This window comes from Setaria italica, chromosome II, assembly GCF_000263155.2.
Source record: "Setaria italica strain Yugu1 chromosome II, Setaria_italica_v2.0, whole genome shotgun sequence".
NCBI classification, from domain to species: Eukaryota; Viridiplantae; Streptophyta; class Magnoliopsida; order Poales; family Poaceae; genus Setaria; species Setaria italica.
Window position 1 is genome coordinate 3,762,258 of NC_028451.1, and position 22,594 is coordinate 3,784,851.

General features: G+C 45.2%; 2 protein-coding genes and 1 long non-coding RNA gene across 7 annotated transcripts; 2 read left to right on the forward strand and 1 right to left on the reverse strand.

Moving 5' to 3' along the window:
• Positions 1-435: 435 nt before the first annotated feature.
• Positions 436-2,485, reverse strand: LOC101772484 (60S ribosomal protein L15-1). Its single transcript, XM_004955522.4, has 4 exons — positions 2,368-2,485; positions 2,104-2,270; positions 1,058-1,255; positions 436-955 (listed from the first exon to the last, which is right to left on the reverse strand). The coding sequence occupies exons 1-4, from the start codon at positions 2,369-2,371 to the stop codon at positions 710-712; spliced, it is 615 nt and encodes a 204-aa protein (XP_004955579.1). The 5' UTR covers positions 2,372-2,485; the 3' UTR covers positions 436-709.
• A 2,134-nt stretch (positions 2,486-4,619) lies between these two features.
• On the forward strand, positions 4,620-9,890 carry LOC101773166 (casein kinase 1-like protein HD16). Of its 5 annotated transcripts, none has more exons than XM_012844062.3 (16): positions 4,620-4,752; positions 5,510-5,971; positions 6,458-6,583; positions 6,663-6,736; positions 6,823-7,023; positions 7,107-7,178; positions 7,262-7,356; positions 7,511-7,574; positions 7,653-7,782; positions 7,869-8,084; positions 8,171-8,301; positions 8,493-8,667; positions 8,746-8,836; positions 9,029-9,186; positions 9,310-9,498; positions 9,592-9,890. In XM_012844062.3, exons 2-16 carry the CDS (start codon positions 5,555-5,557, stop codon positions 9,649-9,651), a joined length of 2,199 nt encoding a protein of 732 aa, XP_012699516.1. In that variant the 5' UTR covers positions 4,620-4,752; positions 5,510-5,554; the 3' UTR covers positions 9,652-9,890. The 5 variants fall into 5 exon arrangements, with proteins under 5 accessions (XP_012699516.1, XP_004955582.1, XP_004955581.1 ...); XM_004955525.4 differs by having other exon boundaries at positions 4,624-4,752; positions 5,502-5,971; XM_004955524.4 differs by lacking the exon at positions 4,620-4,752 and adding an exon at positions 5,079-5,412 and having other exon boundaries at positions 5,502-5,971.
• A 403-nt stretch (positions 9,891-10,293) lies between these two features.
• LOC111256475 lies at positions 10,294-13,370 on the forward strand. Its single transcript, XR_002676578.1, has 4 exons — positions 10,294-10,501; positions 11,908-12,201; positions 12,606-13,043; positions 13,136-13,370. It is a non-coding gene; the product is annotated as an uncharacterized LOC111256475 (long non-coding RNA).
• The last annotated feature ends 9,224 nt before the right edge of the window (positions 13,371-22,594 follow it).

A 22,594-nucleotide genomic window follows, 5' to 3' on the forward strand; every position in this document is an offset into this window, starting at 1 on the left:
AGCATGCTTCCATTAGATTCATATACAACCCTAACAGAGGTCAATCTATACACTTCAACGTATTTTTTTTCACCAACCAAGGTATAAATGAGCATGCAAACAAATCAAAACCCGGATGATCAAATTCCATCACAAGGAAACAATTATCACGCAAAAAGAACCTAAGAACCTAACAATTGAGATCCGCTTATAATTTGCAAAAGTTCACAGTTCAAAGGAGGCATCGAGAAAGAGAAGTACATAGCATGCTCGAAGCATTGCGCAATACCTGTGGTTAATCATTAAAGGTCATGGCCAAAATTGAACGATCATAGTTCTGGAAATACTGTAGCCAAAATTTACTGAGACTGACACCTGCAAAGATACTATAATCAGAGTGCAAAACCACAAGAACCCGACTCCAAACACTGCACAGAACAAGTCACAACTACGCCGAAATCAAGAACCGTGTGCAAAAATACATCGGCACAGACTGAGTTTGCTCACAATCAACCGTCCACAGCAGCACAAAGCATTAGATCACTAACCATTCGTTGTCGGATAACACAGGCAAATTGCAAATTGTTCACGACATATGCTCCATAGTAGACTTCTAACATAGTTTAAGTGCTCAGAACACAAGTAGCAAAATTTGAAAAATGCAACCCAACACAGGTGAAGTTTTGCTTGGGATGGTCTCCAATGCAACTGGAGCATCCAGGCATAGAGCTCAACGGTAGCGGCGGAGGGATAGGGTCTGGTTGCGCTTCCAGGTAGCCCTCCTGGACGGCCTGTTCTTGTGGTGGGAGCTGCCCTTGCCGCGCAGGCCACGGTACTTCTTGCCAGCGGAGGTGAGGCCACGGAGCTCACGGTGCTTGTGCACATCCTTGCACAGCCAGTTGATTCTTGGGTCATTGCGGATGGCAGCATGGGCAACATCAACAAGGATGATCTCAAAGTACTTGTAGGTACTATCCTGTGTTGACAGATGGACAGTTGCAGGCATTAGCACAAAATAGATTGGACAAGAACAATAGGATCCTTCTAACAGGAAATTTCTCCATAGAATCCAGCATACCTCATTCACCCAGTAGGAGTTAAGAACCCTCAGTCCACCGATCTTACGTCCAGCCCTCTCCTCAGCAACAGACCTCTTGTTCCTCTGGAACTTGAGCTGGGTGACACCCTGGTGCTTTGGCTTGCCATAGACAATACCCTTGGGCACAGGCCTCTTCCTGCCACCACGCCTGACACGGACACGGTAAACCACATAGCCCTGCAGACACAGCACAAAGTTAAGCACAAGCTCATTTGACTATCACGCATACAAGAGCAAAGCTCTACAAAGAAAAATTCAAAACACCAAATTGACAATGTGCAGAACAAATTATATAGCTGCAAATCAGATAGATGATGATACATTGGCACGCCAATTAATACTAACAAGGCGACAATAATTCCATTGACCACAGGCTGACAACCTGAATATTACCTAAATATTTATTTTGCTTCACCAAATGACAAGCCTAACAGGCATGACCACCACAGATAAAATTACTGCAATGACTCAAATTATCTTCACCTCTTATAATGGTGACTATAAATTAGCCTAGAGAATGGAAGTTTTGGTCTAAAAAAGAATGATGAAACTGTTTTCCACGAAGATGATACAATGCATTCGCAATGAACAGCAGTGCACTCTTCATAATTTTTGTGTCAAGGTTCATAATTTTTGTGTCAAGGTTAAGTGTGGAAGTGGCCGCAACAGGTTCCAACCAAACTAATTAGTATTTTGCATAGCCAATCAAGATATAAATTGAAGCATCATCAAATATAGAAATGTAATAGGCATGCCCAAACAAAGGCTCTAAAATATGCTTAAACAGTATACTGAATATAGTAGAGTTATCCACCTAGCGATTCTACATTTCGCGCACACAAAAAACTGGCATCCGAACACAAATGGTCTGCCAAGGATGGGTATCTTATGAACAGAAACCAGCAAATGGTGATATCACCATAGAGAGCTAAGTTACCGATGGGCCTCGACCAACCTTCGCACAACCACATCTCTACCGCCATCTCGTATCAGTCAGGAGAACAAAACGCGAGGAGGAGATCTACCTGCTTGGCCTTGAAGCCGAGGCGGCGGGCCTTGTCGGGGCGGGTGGGCCTGGTTAGGCGGACGATCGCCGGCTGCTGCCTGTACTCCCAGCAGCGGACGCGCTGCACGAAGCGCATCACATCGGACTGCTTCCTCCTCCATAGCTCCGACACGTACTTGTACGCCCCTGCGCAAGGAACACGACATCAGAACAAGCCGGCGTGCAAAGGCTCGCTTGCACGGAGAGATCAGATAGTCAGCGGGAAGGGGAAGGAGGAGCTCACCCATGGCGGATGCGGCTGCGTGCGGCGGCGGCGGCGGCGGGGAGGGAGATGGAGTGCGCAGAGAAGTTCGGGGTTTGGGTGGGAAGCGGACTTATATTTCGGCGATGGGCGCCTCGTGGCCGTCGGATGTGCTAGGGTTTTGGAACGGTGGGCGGAGGATGGTTGGGAAAGTGGGCCGAGGAAGCTGGGCTTTCCACGGCACATGTGCAAATGGGCTCTAGACTGTGTTGGTGGCACCACACCCTTGGAAGTGGGCTACTGTTGTTGCTCGGCTGCTAGTTTTTCCTTACCTTTTTTCCTCTCTTCAATTTGATCCAACTTCTTTTTTGAAAATCGATTTTTATGTTTATTTTAGAGCAAAATGCATTTTAAGTTTTTAAATTATTGTTTTTTCCTCTAACCCCATTGTGATTCTCTCGCTGCATGGTGGAGCTACGTGGGTTTTGCAGTGACAAAAAAAAAGTAAAGCAGATTTCACAAAATTGGATGTACCGTCGTAAACAGATTGCTTTATGTTTAACTGTTTAAGGCAAGTCCATTCACACTAGGACCACATGTCTACATACATTGAAATTGGTAAGCATCTTTTTCAAGAACTACAGCTTAGAGGTGTTTGATAAAAGTGTATAATGTTTCGAAGAACCCTGAAGAGAAATATTGCCAAACAAAAAAAAGTCTCTTGCCCACACTCTGGACTTGTAGCAAATCTCGTGGGATCGTGTGGAGCTAAGACTTATCACATCAATGTCAATTTCTCACATGTGACATGTCCATCACTCAATGAGGCGTTCATATGGAAAATGTGACATTTGAAAAGATACACTGTAAGAATCGAGCAGGGTAGGTTGAACGAAATTACACTTCGTGTTTATTCACGCTCATGTATTTGTATGTCGACGATATGTTGATCTTGGATATTGGAACAGTGCCGACTAATTCATCCTACCCTAAACTGCAAACAAAAACAAGACTTCAGTTGACACATGCATCATTATCATTAATATTATTAAAAGGGTAAAGTACATGGCCGGTACTTAAACTTGTCCAGCCGTGTTACTTAGGTCCCTATACTCTCAAAATGCATATCTACCTCCCTAAACTTAGACTCGGATGTCATCTAGATCCATATACTCTCAAAATGCATATCTCACCTCCTAAATTTGGCTTCGGCTGTCACATAGGTCTACAGTCTTGAAATGCAGTGCCATCCCACTAATATAAACAGGATAAGATCAAATTTTATGCAAGAAAGCCATTACTTTCATTGTCACACTTCCTGACTTGTTTTATTAGCCGTTCAACTTCTCCCAATATTCATTTAGTAATTTATCTTATAAACCACTGATTTTAGTTTATTAAGTGCAACTATGAGTTATTCAAATTTGAATAATCTTCCAAGAATAATAGAGCACGCTGTCATGCACAACTAGATATTGCATCCAAAGTAAAATATCAGCAACCTTTCTGGATCCAGCACATCAATTTTCTCCGCACACACGTTGAGTTGAAATTCACTTTATTTGATTATAATTAAATTATAGCTATGTAAAAATAAGTTTTTATCAATTTAATTGTGATGACAATACTTTTACAAAGTATATGGAACTAGATGATACCCGAAGTCAAGTTTAGGGGGCTAAATTTGCATTATGAGAGTATAGAAACCTAAATGACATCCGAGCCCAAGTTGAGGGAGTCAGATATGCATTTTGAGAGTACGAGGATCTAAATGACATAACCACAATGCATTTTACTCGTATTAAAAGGAGTTCTGGAATTCTACCTCATGGAATCGGGATTTTTAGAACCATGGTCGCAAGGTACGATTCCAAAAAATCTGCCACCCCCTATAACCTTTAATTTCGTTTATTTTTAAATTTTTTGATTTGATCTGACTTTGGTTGACTATAACCCTGACACAATTCCGTGCTGAGAAGGCACGATGCCAATTGCCAAGGTCGACATTAAAAAAAAAACTTGGGTCCCCGTAATTAGGACTCCCACCACGGCTCCACAAGTCCAGTCCTTTTCTCCGCGCGTTATCCGCCAGCGGCTAAGGGGAGCCCGGCCACTGACGTTCCGGGCCCACCGACACCCCGCGCCCCCGGCCCCACACGCCAGTCTCACGCCCCCGCTCACTCCACTCCCCATGGGGCGCGCCGCGCACACCACGGCGCGGTCGCGTTTCCAAACCAAAACGCGAGCCGAGCGAGCAGCAGCTGCCCCTCTCCACAACAACAATCCCCGTGCCTGCCTGCCTGCCGCCTCCTTCCCCCCCGTTCTCCGCCGCCCCCATCGTCTCCCCCTCCCCGCACGCGCGCGCGGCGCCCGAGGCGACGAATCCGGCCTCCTCCTCCGCGCCCGTCCCCGCCGCCGGCCGCCGATGTAAGCGCCCGCGCTCCCTCTCCCCCGGCGCGGCCGATCTCCGTGGCCTCTTCGTCTGTCCTCCCGTTCTTTTTTTTTTGAATTTTTTGCGGTCGCCGGGTGGCGTTCGGGGGCCCGGTTCCCGCGCGATCGGGCGGCGCGGGGGCCGTCCATTCGCGGGAAATCGTGATCCGGCGCGGCGGGCGCACTCGGATTCGGCCGCGCCCCCCCCGGCTTGGTTGGGGGCCAGGGTCGTCGACGCGCGGTCCCGCGGCGCGCGGGGAGGGTGGATTTGGGTGGGGAGTTGCGGTTTCCGCTGGGTTTGGGGGGGGTCGGGATTCGGGGTTGGTTGCGGGGCGGTGGCGATTTGGTGCCGGATTGGCGGTAATCTGGTGCGCAAAGGCGAGATTTTTTTTCGCCCCTCCGTGGTGGTGCATCCGGTGATGGGGATGTGATGCTACCCTCCCTCTTCTTCTTCTTTTTTTTTGGTGCCGATTGGCGCATTCGATTCCTCGACAAAGGGTGTGGTGGTGGGGGAAGCTGACCGTCTCTTGACGGCGATGAGGATCCAGCTCGGCTGATTCTCCCTTCCTTTTACCTGGTCGCTGTCGCTGGCCGCGCTCCGTCTTAGTTTCATTGTTTGTTTGGGGGATATCGGTGGATGGCTAGATGGAGAGATTGGTAGATTTGTACTGATGTGTGCTATTTGCAGTATCTGTTGTTTTTCTGTATATTGATCGATGATTGTAAATCTGACTGTGCATGTGGAGATTGGAAGGAGCTCGGAGGGCTGGGACGCTGACCCGAGTTTTATGGGGAGAGGATGCCAGAACTGCGAAGCAGTACTCGTCAAGCACGCCTGAGGTCTAAGAAGCTCGACGAACCGCAGCCAGGAGAGCCACCTGTGAAGCCGGCGTCGCCTGCTCCGCCGAGAGCAGGAAAGCGTGCTCCTCCTCGTGCTGCCAGGGGCAGAAAGGTTGCTGCTGGGAGAAGAGCGCCTCCGGCATCAAAGCCTAGAAGGAAGGGGGTTGAAATTGTTGACTTAGAAGCTGATCCAGCTTTCGAAGACTCCCCTAAAGCTGTAGCTGGACTGGAAGTTGCTGGTGCAGCCAAGAACAACCTTGCTTTGAACAAGGTAGCTGGCGTTGGTGTTAATAAAGGTCTGAAAATGGATGGTGAAAGTGCTGAGAAGATTGTTGGGGTTGAAGATGATTCGGCAGCTACACCTGTCCCAGAGAGGGTATTTTTTTTCTCTTTTGCATTCTATTTCCATGGACTGCTATTTGCCTTCATCATTTTTCCTTGTTTTCTATCTGTTTGCACCTCACCTAATTACATAAACAAACTGTTTTTTTAGCTTTTATATGTTTGTCAACACTCTCCATTCAGAGTTCAATGCTATCCACAGTACGTTGCCTGGTACAAAACATTCTTAGTGTTACAAAAAGATGAACCCATTTAACACCAGGAAGGGCCAATCACATGCCTTCCAACCACATTTCCAGAGGACTGTGCGAAAAAGGAAACTTTACTTCTGTATAGTTATAGCATAGTTGTTCATAGCCTAGAAGTAGATAGAACTGTGGGCAAAATTCTTGTGGAGCAGTAGTATATTCAAATGACAATTGAAAGCCTACCTCCTCTCTTTGTTACATAAAATCAGAAAAGGCTGCTATACGATGGTTGTATGTTTTTTGGATCTTCTAATCCTATTTCATTTCTGCAGGTTCAAGTAGGTAACTCTCCAGAGTACGTAACTGACAGGAAATTAGGTAAAGGTGGTTTTGGTCAGGTCTATGTTGGCCGAAGGGTATCTGGTGGAGCTGCTCGCACTGGTCCTGATGCCTATGAGGTTTGTCACTTACACCTTGTATGAAATTTTGAATCATTTTTTTCTTACATATAACCAATCCATGGAAAATGTTTTTTAGGTTGCATTGAAATTTGAGCACCGGAACAGTAAAGGATGCAATTATGGCCCCCCATATGAGTGGCAAGTTTATAAGTATGTCACTTATCCCGTCATCTTTCATTTTTCATGGGACTATTTCTCTGTCTTTGAGCTCTCTGACTTTGGACATTGTTTATCAGCGCTCTCAATGGTTGCTATGGCATACCATCGGTCCACTACAAGGGTCGTCAGGGCGACTACTATATTCTTGTGAGTTCACTAATTATTACTCTAGATTTCTTTGCAGCTCAACAAATTTTATTCACCTATCTTTTTTCTCTCCAGGTAATGGATATGCTTGGTCCCAGCCTTTGGGATGTGTGGAATTCAATGGGGCAGGCGTAAGTGTCTTCCATTCTTTTTATGTTACCTTTTGTCCCTCATGTTTCAGTTTGTAGACTAAATGATTCAACATCTCGGACAGGATGTCTGCGAATATGGCTGCTTGCATCGCTGTAGAGGGTATATCAATTCTTGAGAAGCTCCACTCTAAAGGGTGAGCTGAAATTATCTATATTCAACCGAACGTCTTTAGATATATGACTGTTGATTTATGCTAAAAGATCCTCTTTTTGCCAGGTTTGTGCATGGTGATGTGAAACCAGAGAATTTTCTGCTTGGTCAGGCTGGATCGCCTGACGATAAGAAGCTTTACCTTATAGATCTTGGTTTAGGTATGTATATATCACATAGTCTTGATCTATCTAAGTATTAACATGCGTGGTGCCCTAGTTTTTTGCACTTCATATATTTATTAGTGTTATTGTTCCTTCTTTCCTGGTTTTTTGTCCTTTGCTTTTGCTGATATGCAATACCCAAACTGTACAGCATCAAAGTGGAGGGAGACAAATGGTGGTCATGTCGATTATGATCAAAGGCCTGATATCTTTAGGTTGGTTATATTCTCATGGCAGCAGTTTCCTTTTGTCATATGGTCTTCCTTTACCTATCTTCTGGTTTCGTTTTGCAGGGGAACTATTAGATATGCGAGTGTTCATGCCCATTTGGGGCGCACTGGTAGTAGGAGAGACGATTTGGAGTCACTGGCGTACACCCTTATTTTCCTAATAAGAGGAAGATTGCCTTGGCAAGGCTATCAGGTAGGCTTTTTGAATACACCTTTTAATTCGACATAATGGTGTTCTTCTGGAGTGTACTTCAGTCTGTAACAATATTTTTTTTGCAGGGAGATACCAAGAGTTTTCTTGTTTGCAAGAAGAAAATGGCTACTTCTCCAGAGATGCTTTGTTGTTTCTGTCCAGCTCCATTCAAACAGTTTCTTGAGATCGTCACAAATATGAAATTTGATGAAGAGCCAAATTATGCCAAGCTTATTTCACTTTTTGATGGTTTGATTGAATCACCTGCCTCCAGACCAATCAGAATTGATGGAGCTCTCAAGGTCTGTACTTTCTGTACTACTTATGCCCTACTTTCATATGATAGTCACACTTGTCCGTTCTTACCTTGTCTCTTCCTGTACTATAGGTTGGTCAGAAACGTGGAAGGTTGCTTGTAAATCTGGAAGAAGATGAGCAACCTAAAAAGAAGGTTAGATTAGGGAGCCCAGCAGCTCAATGGATTTCAGTTTATAATGCTAGGCGACCCATGAAGCAGAGGTAATTATAATGACGAATCAGATGCTACAAGGCATGATAAATTGATACTAGTTTGGTTACTTGCTGCATTTCTCTACTAAATCCAAGTATCCCAATCTTTTTGCCTAGCTTTATAAAGAAAAATATGACCATTAACATGTGATGAAATAGTTGCTAAAATTTGTTGTCATCATTTGTTGCTTGTTTCTTAGGTACCATTATAACGTGGCTGACTCAAGGCTAAGTCAACATATAGAAAAGGGCAATGAGGATGGGCTGTACATTAGTTGTGTGGCTTCCTCAGCAAACCTTTGGGCTCTCATTATGGATGCAGGAACTGGTTTCTGTTCTCAAGTTTATGAGCTCTCACCAGTTTTTCTGCACAAGGTACAGTACTACATGACACATGCATGCTATGCTGAATAATGGTTTAGTGAGGAATCCTAACTCTGTTTCTATACACAGGACTGGATAATGGAGCAGTGGGAGAAAAGTTATTACATAACAGCAATTGCTGGATCAACCAATGGAAGTTCATTAGTTGTCATGTCCAAAGGTATGGAGGTTACTTCTGCTTGTTATTATTCGTGCTTGCGGCTTGTATTCCATTTTCCCATCAGCAGCAAATATCCTTATGTTTCTCAAGGACTTTGCCTGTTAATTTCCATTTTTATCCTGGTGGCATTGCTTATTAATGATCAGGACCAGCTATTATACAGTTTTGGGTAACATATTTTCACTATTGTAGGAACTCCTTACACTCAGCAATCATACAAAGTCAGTGAATCATTCCCTTACAAGTGGATCAATAAAAAGTGGAAAGAAGGTTTTCATGTAACATCTATGGCCACCGCTGGAAATCGCTGGGGTGTGGTCATGTCAAGGAACTCAGGGTATTCTAACCAGGTTATAACAATCGCTTGGCCTTATGCATTATTTGTTCCATATGCTTACCTATTTATGTTCCTCGAGCTTTCCAGCAATTGCGGTGTGAATATTTACAAATCATTTTCTTTCTGCAACTGTCAGGTTGTAGAGTTGGATTTCCTGTACCCAAGTGAAGGCATCCATCGGAGATGGGAGACTGGTTACAGGATAACTTCCACAGCAGCCACCAATGACCAAGCTGCTTTCATCTTGAGCATGCCAAAGCGGAAGCCGATGGATGAGACGCAGGAAACCCTTAGGACCTCTGCCTTCCCCAGTGGCCATGTGAAGGTACATCTATCAGCATCGTGTTTGTGCTTCAGATTTTGTTGCCATAGTACCTTCTGTTAGCATGCTAGGCTAACCTCGTGATGAACCTTGCAGGAGAAATGGGCGAAGAATCTCTACATAGCTTCGATCTGCTACGGACGAACTGTGTGCTGACCTGACCGCACATATGGAAGTTGAATTGAGGGTTATTCGTTGCAGCATGGTGGCATGAGCGCTAAGAGATGTGAGATGTTCGTGAAACCGATCCTCATGATAGGATTAGTAGATCTGAAGATGCGGTATGGTATATCCTACCGTAATTGTAAAGAAATGTTGTACCCAATGCCGGCCGTGAGACCTTTTCCTCGGATGAAGCTAATGCATTTCGGCATGAAAATTCGCTGCTTTTGCCATGTCTCTGTTGAAATTTCTCCCGGATCGTCAGTCAAAAATTTGCGCTCATATATTTGATGCGTCTTTTTGAGAAATCGTAGGAGCACATGATTGTCGTGTTCTGATTCTACAACCCACATTAGCATTCGATGGATAATGTCATCCAAGCAATAATCTATCGAAATAAAAGTTAAGTTAAATATTTTGTGCTAGGGGTAAGGCCTGGCCAATCAACTTTGGGCCGTGTTGTTGCTATCCACCAAGGCCCAAAGAGAGCCACCGCCCACGGGGCACTAACAGATTCTATTCTAGAAATAACAGACTCTTGAGGGGTTCATTCGAAAAGAACCAAACTTTTCTGGGTTTAACACCAGCAACGCCAACGGATTCTTGCCAGCCAAAGCCCCCAAATCCCCCATTCCCCAACCGCGGAAGAAGGCGGTGGCCGTCTACCTCGTCCAGCGCCTCTCCGGCCCACGCCCCCCATGAGCACCACGAGTGGAAGCCAGGGGACGCCCTCGAGGCGGCGCCGGCCCCTCCGCTCGAGGCCACAGCGGCGGAAGCCCGGGCACTCGTTCGAGGCGTCGCGCCTCCGCTCGAGGCCACAGCGGCGGACGCGCGCAGGACTCTGGTATGCGTACTCCCCCTCCGCCTTCCCCTACTCGATCGGTGGCACTTCACGAAATCGGATTGGGTATTTGGGCGGGCTGTGGTGCTGCGCAGCAGCGGTTGCGGTTGGAAGCTAGAAACCTTGGCTTCGTGGCTCTGAGTCCCCTGAGTCAGCAGTGTTGCAATTCCCTGGCGGTTAAGCCCCTAGCCACCACCAACTAATCCCGATTCGTAATCAGAATGTCGTTACTCCAATTACTGCAACTGTCAATTCATGATTGCTTTTGATTGGTGTCGTTTCCTGTTTTGTGTTTTCCTTCATTTCACATGAACATCCGAAAGTTATTTCAGTCTGATCCTGCAAAACTTGCAGAGTTCCTAGTGCTACCACACTTCGTTTCTTATTTGAAGTTAATTCATGGAGGGTTGCTAGAGTTTCTGTGTCCTTGCTTAGCATCTCAGGATTGTAAGCATATTTCAGGAGAGTTCATGTTCCTCTTTCTTGTAAGCATAACATTTCCTGTTTTCTCTCAATTAATTTCAGTAAACCTGCAAAACATTTGTCCATATGTCAAATACAGCTATTGAAATCGGAAAGCAATCTATAGCAAACAACCCAAATTTAGTTGCAATCTAATATATATTCACGAAGGTACAAGTGTCATCTTGTATCACCTGTAAAACACAAGATTGCAGGAAATGCATTATAAGCTATGTAGTTGTCATATCTGAAACACGATATTAATTTGTCACCACTTTCATAGGACAACTGATTCAACCATACAAGATCTGTAGACAGAAAGAAAATAGCTCAAGGTACAGCAATGTAGAGGCTCGGCATTATAAAGCTATGTAGTACAGCAACTGAATTCTACTTTCGTTAGACTATCTGCACACTTGGGCCACGGTTTACGCCCTAGGTGTTCCTCTGCCCCTGCACAAGCTACTGGTTGTAGATAGGCTTGCTTACCAGTATTGTGCTTCTGCAAGCATCGATGCTATTTGCTATTTGTAGGCCGTGGCTAATTTGTGTTTAACACAATGATGATTTGTTAATTGTTCAATCAGTTATAGCCTTAGACTGTATGAATGCATCTACCTGGGCTGGCGCTTAGGAAGTTACTGAATATTTGGTTTACGGTAGAGCCAGCAGGGGCTGCTGCGGGCAGTTGTGGGACAAAATTAGCCAAGTGGCCGACGATACGAGAGGAGCCGTGGAGACCGGCAGTTGGGAGCTAGTTTAAATTCTAATGCATTTTTTTGCATGGCATATTAGAATTCTTATGCTGGTTCTTGATGATGAATCATTAATTCTCTCTCTTTAAGCATCTATCTAAGAGCCTTTGCACTGTACATGCCCTTATAGGTCTGGACATATAGTTTTTTGCATCAGTTCTCATAATGATTGATCTTAACACCATTTTTCAGAAGCTATGATGGAAGAAGAGGCAGCAGTGCATGCCCAGGAGCAAATAGAGAAGATGAAGAGGGTGGCAGCACGTGCTCTGGACAAGGCTTTGGCGCGTGCTCGAGAGGCAGCAGCACATTCTCTGGATAATGCAGCAGCATATGCCGAAGGTGCAATTTTCAGGATCCTTGAATGAGTCACTCCTTATGCCCCACTCAACATGCAACACAAATCTGACACCGACTCCGTTAAGTAAACCTGCTCCAGAAATAGGTTCAGATGTGGTGGCTGTGACAAATCCAGCTACGCCCAAGGTGAGTAGGTGGTGGTGACAGCTTCTTGGTCCGTGTCTCTTTCTTAGCTGGAATTGGGGTAACCCATGGAAGGAAGTAAATCAGAAAGATCACCTGATATTGTTGTTGTCACTTTCTACATGAACACGGACACTTAGTCTTATTTAGTCCTCCATAAATGATTTCCATGAACAAAATTCCGCTACCTGATTTTCTTGCCTTTACTGTCTTTTTCGCTAAGACCACAAAAGTATATCTTGTCCCTATCTACCCTTGCTGAGGACTAATTTTCATGTTTGCTTATAGTATAAGCCTCAACTGGTTTGCACCGACTTATTTTTATAATTTGACTTTACTATTTTAGTGCTTGCTTTGATTAGAGTTGTGATTACTGCTTACATATGTATGTTTTTGAATATTAACAGGAAGAGGATGAAACTTGGAACAAATGGCAACTCATGTACATATTCGTGCTTACTACTACAGTGGGTCTACTGTTCCTGATGTATCAGCTATTACCCCCGGTATATGGTCGCTTCATCCTACTAGTGGTGGCTGCAGTATGGGGTGTGGGCATCGTTGGCTTGCCTTGTGGTCTGTATGGTACTTCCAGGTGTGAGAAGGAGTGCAGCCGACATGTCGGTTGGCTCATCTCCACGCTGTTCGCATTATTCATGATCTATTGTTTCTATCTTGTGGCTCTGCGTGTGAACGGCTCTTCTGCACCTGCCCCATCTTCGTCACGCTTGGAGCTTGGAGGGTGACCAGACATCTACTGATAGCAGCGATGAGTTCTGGTGGACCGTGGCCTTTGGCGTGGTCGGCTCCTAGTGCTTGTAGGATACCTATGGGCTTGGTTTAGGGTAAAATGTTTTGCCGAATACTATTTATTCAACTTTGTTTATTTCTGCTAGAATTTTATATTGACATTCCCTTGATTTGGTTTTGGATGAAGGAATGCTGGACAGGCGGCGACAGAGACAGGAGCCCCTAGCACACGGACCAACAGCATGACCGTTCATATGTATGAGCAGAAGTATGCAGGGAGGTGGTGATAGCAGGACCAGCAAACTGTTTGGATTCGCACGAGTAGGATCTAGGATGCGTGTATACCGGAAGGAACGGGTGCTCGTAGCATAAGAAGGGAAGAGGTGAATTAGATAATTTAAAATCTTAACATATGGTTTCACTATTTTGCATCAAATTTAAACTAGATTATGGTATCAAGATGTGCAACTATGGTTGATCTAATATGAAATCCTTATACCAAAATAAGTTTTGCAACTTAGAGCCAATCTTAGCAAGATATACACTAAGAAAGTAAAAGTACACAAGTTGCAATTATGAAATGTGGAAATGTAAAGTAGGGGAGGAGGGGAAGCAAACTCTTGATACGATAATTTATCTCAGGGTAAACCACCACTAGTTCACGTTGTTGAAGCACTCACACAACATTATTGGGCCTGTTCGCTTCAGCTTATAAGCTGGCTGAAAAGCTGAAACGGCTGATTTGTTGTGAGAGGAAAATACTGTTTGGTGGCTGATAAGCCGGCTGAATAAGCTGAAGCGAACAGGGTGATTACTTCCCGGTCACTAAGTCTTTTTCGGGACCTCCCTTGATTTGCCACAAAGGCTTGGCCACTAATTCACGTTGCAATTATGAAATGTGGAAATGTAAAGTAGGGGAGGAGGGGAAGCAAACTCTTGATACGATGATTTATCCCATGGTAAACCACCACTAGTTCACGTTGTTGAAGCACTCACACAATATTATTACTTCCCGGTCACTAAATCTTTTTCGGGACATCCCTTGACTTGCCACAAAGGCTTGGCCACTAAGGCTCACGCCAAGTTCCCCGATCACCTTGATGCCATCTCCACTAAGGAGCTTCTCCACGAAGGAAGGGGGTCTCCACGTCCCCCGCAAACGGTCGTCGATGTCGAAGACTTGCCGGCGAGCCACCAAGACTTCAAGGCGCCGGCACACCTTGTACAACTGTGGTTCGTGAACCGATCATAAGGTAGGCACACCTTGCGCTCTCTGTGGTTCTCTAGGCCTATTTTAGCAGTGATCACTCTCCTAAGCTTGTGCTAAGCCTTTGATAAATCACTTAAGCACTTTTGGTGGCTGGAATGTGTTCTTGATGAGTCTTGCTCTCCAATGGATTCCTGCACACTCCAACAACATCAAACGAGCGAGTGGAGGGGGTATAAATAGCCTAAGGTATCAAAGAGCCGTTGCTCCAACGGCTAGTTAAAGTGTACCATAGGATGTTTCGATGGTATGTTTTCGGGTAGCATCGGAACATCCGCTGCAACTAGTTGTTGGCTGTCCCGCACCCAAGTTCTTCACTGACACATCAAAAATTTATCCGACGCTTCATCCGACGCTTCATCCGATGCTTCATCCAATGGAACCATCGGAACATCCGATGTTGAAGGAGTTTCACCCGAAACCACTTTGGAACTTCGCAAAGTAAATATACTTCATCTGACGCTTCCAACTTCTGACCATTGAATCATGCGGTGCCTTAGGGTTGTCTTCATCTTTTCTGCGAATTGCTCTAACGCATGTAAAATACAGGCCATCGGATCATCCGGTGCACTTGAAGTTTTTCCCTGATTTTTCCGTTGTACCAATTGCTTCGATGGTTAGTCTGATGCTTGCGCACCGATGGTATTGATTTTTTTGGGTTAAATATCACCACTTGCGCACCGAAGATACCGTCACTCGGATTTCTCTGCCATTTGGATGCTTGAATACCATAGAATAATCCAGATACCATGACTTGGTCACTTGAATATTATAGCTTAGATACTCGGATACCATGATATGAAAATCAAGAATACCATAGCTTGGGCACTTAAATACCATAAAAACCTAGAAAACCTACAAGGTACATGCTAGATAAGGCATTAGTCCCAATAACTATGTTATCACTCAATTACCAAAATTACAAACTATAGTCTAATGAGACCGTATTCGCTGCATATACTATTGCATGGTGGTGGTGGCTGTTGATAGTACTCTGCTATCCAAGATTTTGGTTCCATATATTGTAGTATATTCTTCAGATGAGGAGCTTGGATATTTTTCTGGGAGTATGGTTGTAGTGATGTTTTTTTCCCCGAAAGGGCGGCATGGTTGCAGTGATGTACTTCCGTATATAACATGGCGTACACTTCTGCAGTACTATAGTTATACGGTCGTTTGGGTTGCTTATCCTATATTCCTATGCTTGTTTTTCTCGCGTGATCTGAAAAGCCTTGCTTTGTGATGGTACATGGAAATCTGCCATCTTTGATTGCAATTTGCTTGTGTATGGCTTTCGGCTCGGAACCCTTCGTGCCTCACGCTTGCCATTATTAGTCCACCGGAGATGGGGAGGAGCATGGTGAGGGAGGGAGCGAGGACAACGAGGAGAGCTTGTCGGACATGCGTGGGAAGCACAGATGGAGGCGAAGGCTCGCCGGCGTTGGTGAAGACGGTGGATGGCGGGCGGAGCTGTTACTTTTTTTCTGTTCAAATCTTCTCAGGTTCTGATTGAACCAGAACAGAAACGAGTCCAACTAGGGATGCGAACGATCGACCGAATTGAACATGCACTGCTAAAAAATGATCTCTCATTCATGATCTCGGTACCTATTCAATTTGATCCCGGTATTAATATTAGCATCAGTACCCCTTAGTACCGGGTCTAACACATAGTCCCCGAGGACCCCCCACCCAGTACTAAAGGCTGTAAGGTACATTAGTACCGGATAGAGGCTCCACCCAGTACTAAAAGGTGACCCTTAGTACACTCCCGTCCGCTCTCTCTACTCTATCTCTCTCTCCCGTCCCACTTCTCTCACAGACGGACTTAGACACTTAACTTCTCTCACGCACATTTCTCATAGGCGGGCATTTAACTTCTCTCACACGCACTTCTTCCTAGCCTTATCTCTTTCTTCCCTGCCCTATCTCTTTCTTCTCTCATGCACATGCAGGCGGGCGGGAGCGTGGGAGGGACGGGAGCGGCGGCGACGGGGGTCGGGCGGAGGTGGAGGGGGCGGGGCGGGCGGATAGCGCGGGGCGGAGAGTGGAGGGCGGCGGGGCCAAGCAGCGGGCGAAGAGGGGGGAGGGGGGCAGAGGTGACGGGTAGGCGGGTGCAGGTGGAGATTATTTTTTTAATTTTTTAATATCCTTTAGTACCAGTTATCTTAACCGGCGTTAAAGGACCCCCTCTAGTACCGAATTGCCAGTATCAGTTGCACAATCGGTATTAAAGAGGGTTCCCAACCGGTAGTAAAAGTGTTTTCTCTAGTAGTGATGACACGGCTCGTCCTTCTCTCCCCTTACAAATATTGTTACGCGCCGCGAAAGCCCGGACCAGACACGTCCTGTCGTACAGGCCAGACCAAACCACACGCGCACCAACTAGCTTCTTGCCTGCTGCCTGCCGGTCGGCCATGGCGACGTCGGCGGCGGACGACTACTACGACCTCCTGAGCCGCTTGCTAGAAGAAGGCCTGCAGGCTCAGCAAGCGCCGCCGCCGGAACCATCCAGGCGGCGCGGCCGTATCCCCGCCTGGGCGCGCGCGGTCAGGGTACGTGCTCCGCGCCTGCAATACTAATGCAACTGCGTGCGATCGACGCGAGGCAATGCAGCTGACTCGGTATCGTTTTCTGCTGCTGCGCGCAGGGGTCAGCATCGCCACGTGCGTGCTGATCGTGTTGCTCCTTGCGGCGCCGCTGGCGGTGCAGTGCAGGAACAGGGCCGAGGCGTTCATCTGCGCCTTCCTCGTCGTCATGTCCGTCGCCTTCCCGGTCACCGGCTACGTCTTCACGGCGGAGCTGTCCGAAGAAACTTAACGAGTTTTTCCTTTCTTTCTTCTTCTTCTTCTTATTTTTTTTTTGCGAATAAGAAACTTAACGAGTTCAAGTTTGCCTTCATGCATGATGCGCGCAGCTGCTTATTAGTACCGAGTTAGTGATCGATGACAACATTGCAATTGCAAGATGTAATCATGTAAAGTTTTGCTGAAATTGGCGGAAAGTGCAGTAATATTAACATTCATCACGGAGGAAAAACAACGGAAGCCTTTGCGCATCTAAATTCGCTATATTTTAGAAATCAAGTCAGGACACCGTTTGCCATGGGCTAGCGAGTTACATAGATCCAGTGCAAAAAAGGAAAACATATTTTCTTAAAAGAGAACAATCCTTCCTGCAATCCTCTCTGCCTTCTTTCACTCGAGTTCAGCATGCTGGAAGAAGCTATCAGAAAGGAAGGCGATCTTTCTTTTTTTTCCGATGAAGGAAAAACCAGATGAAAAATAGTAAAACGATAAATGGGTCTCATGTAACTCGTGCGCCATGCACGGGCAAAATTGGATCAATTACCAATGGACTCAACACATCTAATAATGGTCATTTATATTTCTTAAAAAAATCTAACTGTCATTCTTTTCACCCCATTTATATATGTGAGACCGAGGATGGCTGATTACTAAGACTAAATCAAGTTGTACCTTTCGAAATGGCAACCAAATGAAAATGTGTAGATCGTAGAATATACCAAAAAAAAATATTGCATGGCCCACAGACATCAAGAACCAAACAACTGGAACAACCTTTAACCCTCTCATAGTTCAAAGCATTACCAATATCACCACCAAATGTATCCATGCTTGCATCTCACTCGAACAAAATAAAAATCGTTGCATCTTCCTTTCGTGATTCATCGCCACTGCTTCCTTGACTGATGTTTTTTCTAAAAAAAATCCAGCAGTTATGTAACACCCTAATTTTCAACTTTTGCATATTAATAAAATTTGTTAAAATTTTTCTAAAAATTAATTGCTTGTGTTCAAGGATTTAAGATTTTGTAAGGTTACAGTTAAATTATTAGGCATTTAAATTTCTTTTAAAGTAAGTCAATGAATCATAGGAGTTTATTGTTACATTCATGCTGGTGCATTGATTTTGGTTGTTTGAATTCAAATTTGTATTTGAATTCATTTGTTTGCCCCTTTTCAAAAATAGGAAGTCCTTTTCTTTTCTTCCTTTTCCTTCCTCTCTCTTTTGGCCTGTTTCTTCTTTCGCCCTAGCTCGCAGCAGCAGTCAGCCAGTAGCGTTGGGCCGTCGGCCCGGCTTGCTCACCAGCTAGCAGGTCGGCCTAGTAGCGGCCTGCTTCCTCCGCCAGCCCGCTCCCAAGCCTGCCTCCGCTCGGCCGTTGACGGGTGGCCCCCCACCCGTCATCCTCATCCTTGCGCCGCACCCCAAGCCGAACTCGAGCTTGAGTCCCGGCCACCCCCGTGTCCGCCTTCGATGTGTGGCCCGCATGCCCAGGCTGCCTCCCCAGGTCTATAAAACCCGCCGCCGCCTCCGCAGCCCTCACCAAAGCCTAAACCCCACGCCCAAGCTCCAGCGCCGCCACCGCACGCCCACAACCCTAGCCAAGCGCTGCCGCCGCTTGTCGTCGACAAGATCACCGCCCGAAGGTTCGCGTTGTGGTAAGGAACCCGCCGGAGGTCCTCTCGTGTGCTCCTATGCCCCCTACCGCGTCCCCGAGCTTGCCGGAGTTGACGATCCGCCGCCAAGCCACCTCTTCGAGCTACACGTCGCCGTCATCGCTCCAGCCACCGCTCCGAAGACCTAGAACGGTTCGCCACGCTCCCAGCTTCGTCCTAAGCCAGTCCCCGTCAAAAAATTGTGAGCTGCCGCTTGAGCTACGCTCGATTTCGGCAAGGTCCCCTACGTGCCACCATTCACCGCCGTGTTCTCCGCTGCTCACGCGCCGCCGCAGCCACCAACCGTACGATCCGCTTCAGATATTGCATCTAAATCTGCTTCCTTAAGAGCCCCCGTCTTTTCTAGTTTTTGCATCTAAATCCTACCGCAGTTCAAAAGTATTTAGATCTAAGTCCTTTTTTTGGTTTAGACCCATGCTCTTTTATAAAATCCATCCCGTTGTCCTAGATCTGTTCTTTTATACGTTAGACCTTCTATTTATACGTTTAATTTTTAGCCCTCGGTTTCTTTAAGTTTAGCCCCCTGAAAGTTTAGTTTCCTCGCAGTTAAGCTCTTGAACCTGGTTTAGCTCATATCTTTACTGTTTTAAATCCGTTTTAAGCTATTCTTGCGCCTATGAGTTCGTGTTGACACATAGATTAGTTTTATGGTCCTGTTTTGCTCTGTTGCTGTTGTTTGATGTGATGTTTTCTTATTTTAGTCGTTTGTTTGCTTGTGGGTATAGAAGGATCGTAGTTCGAGGGATTCGAAGAGCAAGGCTTTGAAGACTTTGAACAGCAAGAGCAAGTTCAGAAAGACAAGTCGTGCCCTTGATCATAATTTGATCCTATGCAACCTTTACTTTTATGTTCAATACATATATGCTATACACTTTAAGTATATAAACATAATGGGTCCTATTTAAGCTACACCTTAATCAACCTGGGTTTACTTTACTATTGGGTACTTCTGGCTTAGTTGCACTAACTGGGTATGGTGGTATTAATGAACCAATGCTTAAATTTATGTTATTTATACTATACCTTCTATTTATACAAGATCACCATGCTTAATTGGAACATGGAGAACTACCTAGAAAAATAGTACAACCACAAGAACTACACGGCTCTGGTCTTGGCTGAGTAATTAGAGACTCTAGTTTGGGGTAATCTTACCGAAAGGGCAAGAGGGGGGGGGGACTGAGTCGTTGTATAGCCCGATCTTCTTGGGAAGTGAGCTTTGCTAAGACACTATGCCTACTAGGGAGGTTTATGTGCGCCATACACAAAACCTTAGCGGGTTACTACTTATTAGGGAATCTTTGTAAAGGTTTCGTAGTGTCCCTATGCAATCACACCTCAAAAGTATGGTATTATGCCTGGCTTACACAGTATGGTTGGGTCTAAAGTTCTTTTGAACTTTTACGCGACTTATAGTGAAAGTGTACAACCTCTGTAGAGTGTAAAATTGTTATAACAGCCGTGCTCACGATCAAGAGCGGCCTAGACCCTCACTTGAGTAAGGCCCAGACCCTCACATGAGTAATTTATCAAAAGTTGAATTAAATTTATGTTAATTATTGTTGTTATCTTTATTTACCTTCATGCTTAAGGTAGGTGGTATAAACTTATACTAAGTAATTGCTAATAAAATTTGACCAACCAATTAAAATGCTGAAATGCTATTAAACCATAGCCAATTCTTGCATAGCCTTACACTGCACATTCCCCACACTTACTGAGTACCAACTATACCCTTACTAAAATCGCTGCTCAGACCAAGTCAACTTTGAGGAGGTTCCTGGAAATTTTGAAGAGTTCTAGGCGTACGTGTGCCACCAGTCAACTGCCTGTGGAGTCGTCGTCATCGTTAGAGTTCCGCTACTAGAATAAAGACTCATTTTACTATTCGAATTAAAGACTTTCGGTCATGTAATAAATTTAATACTCTCTCTTTATGTTTTGGCACTATCTATGGTATTTACTGAAGTCATTGCATGTGTGAAACTTATCCTGTCGTACATGTAATTTATTCATTTGGTTTTAATTTTAAAATCGGTTGTGACAAATTAGCATTGACCAATGAAATCTGGCGGGACAAGCGTGATGCTTGCTTAATTACGCATTTCAAAGTACTCCCTTCATTCCAAATTATAAATCATTCCAACTTTTTTTTTAGAGTCAAACCATTTTATGTTTGATCAAAATTATAGCGAGGATCACAAAGGTTTATGACACCAAATAAATATACTATGATAATATATATTTGGTATCATGTATGTTAGTACTTTATTGTATAAATTTGTTCAAATTTAAGATGCTTTGATTCTCAAGAAAATTAAAATGATTTATAATTTGGAATAGACGGAGTAGTATACAAGTTTGGATCCCTTTGAGCACCTAGTGCTTGAGAATTGGGATAATGTGCCAAGCCTACCAGGACACAGAGATTTCCTTCCAGAGTCCGACCCCCAGACTCACTGCTGGTCCTCCTAGCCCGTTCGGAAACGAGTTCGACACGGGCTGCGTTGTGCCGTCAAACGGCTATATACACGACACATCATGTTCATGCCACGATCCGATCCGTTTCACGTCGTCGACGTACACGTACGACAAGTCGACGCATTGATCCAGCCATTGCACCGGTCGGTGCGTGTGCGTCGTCGTCGTCGCCGCCGGCCGGAAAACTCGGCTGCTAGCGTGCGCGTCGTGTTCTGTCGCGCGCGCGGAGACATGACCGTCGCCGCCGCCGACGGCGGGGCGGCCGACGGCGATGTTACGGCGGCGGCGGACATGATGGAGCAGGGGCGGGTGGGCCTCCGCCCTCGCATCACGGGTGAGAGGAGGAGGCGACCCAAGAAACGCTGGTCATCCTCTGGCCTTCGTCGCGCGTGGGCTATCTTCATAACGGTAAGCCTTCTCGTGGTTTCTTTTTTTTTTCGGATGAAAATAATTTGTTATTCTCGAGGTCAGAAACAACTTCGCCGAACAAATAAAATTCAGGTGAGCTAAACCTCACCTGCTGGCGTTTCTTTCCCCTCAAACGCCTGGTTTCTCTACCACAGTTAAGTTTGTTTAATTTGAAATCCTCTTCGCCAACTTCAAAGAGGTTAGGATTGTGGGAGTTAATTAGTAAGGTTCATAGGCGTTAGGGTTTTCCAACTTCTACGTTTTCTCTCTCTCTCTCTCTCTCTTTAACAGAGGAGGAACTTTATTAGAACATCATCATATAGTTACAATCAGCGCAAACAAGTTTTGTTCAATGACATTTGGAGAATACCTGATCCAAACAGTGGATGGCATCATATCCCTACACAACAGTTGCAAGTAAAAAATGGTGGGCAGCCCTATTTTGATGGTCTCTACACAAGTGGGTCTAGAGGGAACAAGTAGGCGTGTGCTCAAGGATCGGCCTGTTCGCTTCAGCTTATTTAGCCGGCTTATCAGCCACGAAACAGTATTTTCCTCTCACAACAAATCAGCCGTTTCAGCTTTTCAGCCGGCTTATAAGCTGAAGCGAACAGGCTCGATAAGTGGTGACCAAGGTCCAAGGGGTCAAGGCAGGGCACAAGAATATGTGACTGATGCCAAAATAACAGAATCCAACCATCTAACCACCTCTCAATCATGTGAAAAGTTTTCAGGAATTTAAGCTATATTTTCTGCATTTCAGCACTTGATAATGCTCCAGCAGTAGATAACCCTTGAAGCTACGATCATATGTCAACTGCCTACTCCCTCCGTTTCAAATTACCGTTCGTTTTAGTTTTTCTAGGTGCATATTTTGATATGCACCTAGATTGATATTATGTCTATATATAGAAAAAGCTATGCATCTAGAAAAACCACAACGAATAGTATTTTAGGACGGAAAGAGTGTGTACTAATTAACCTACCCCCTCTCCTCTTTTGCAGGTAT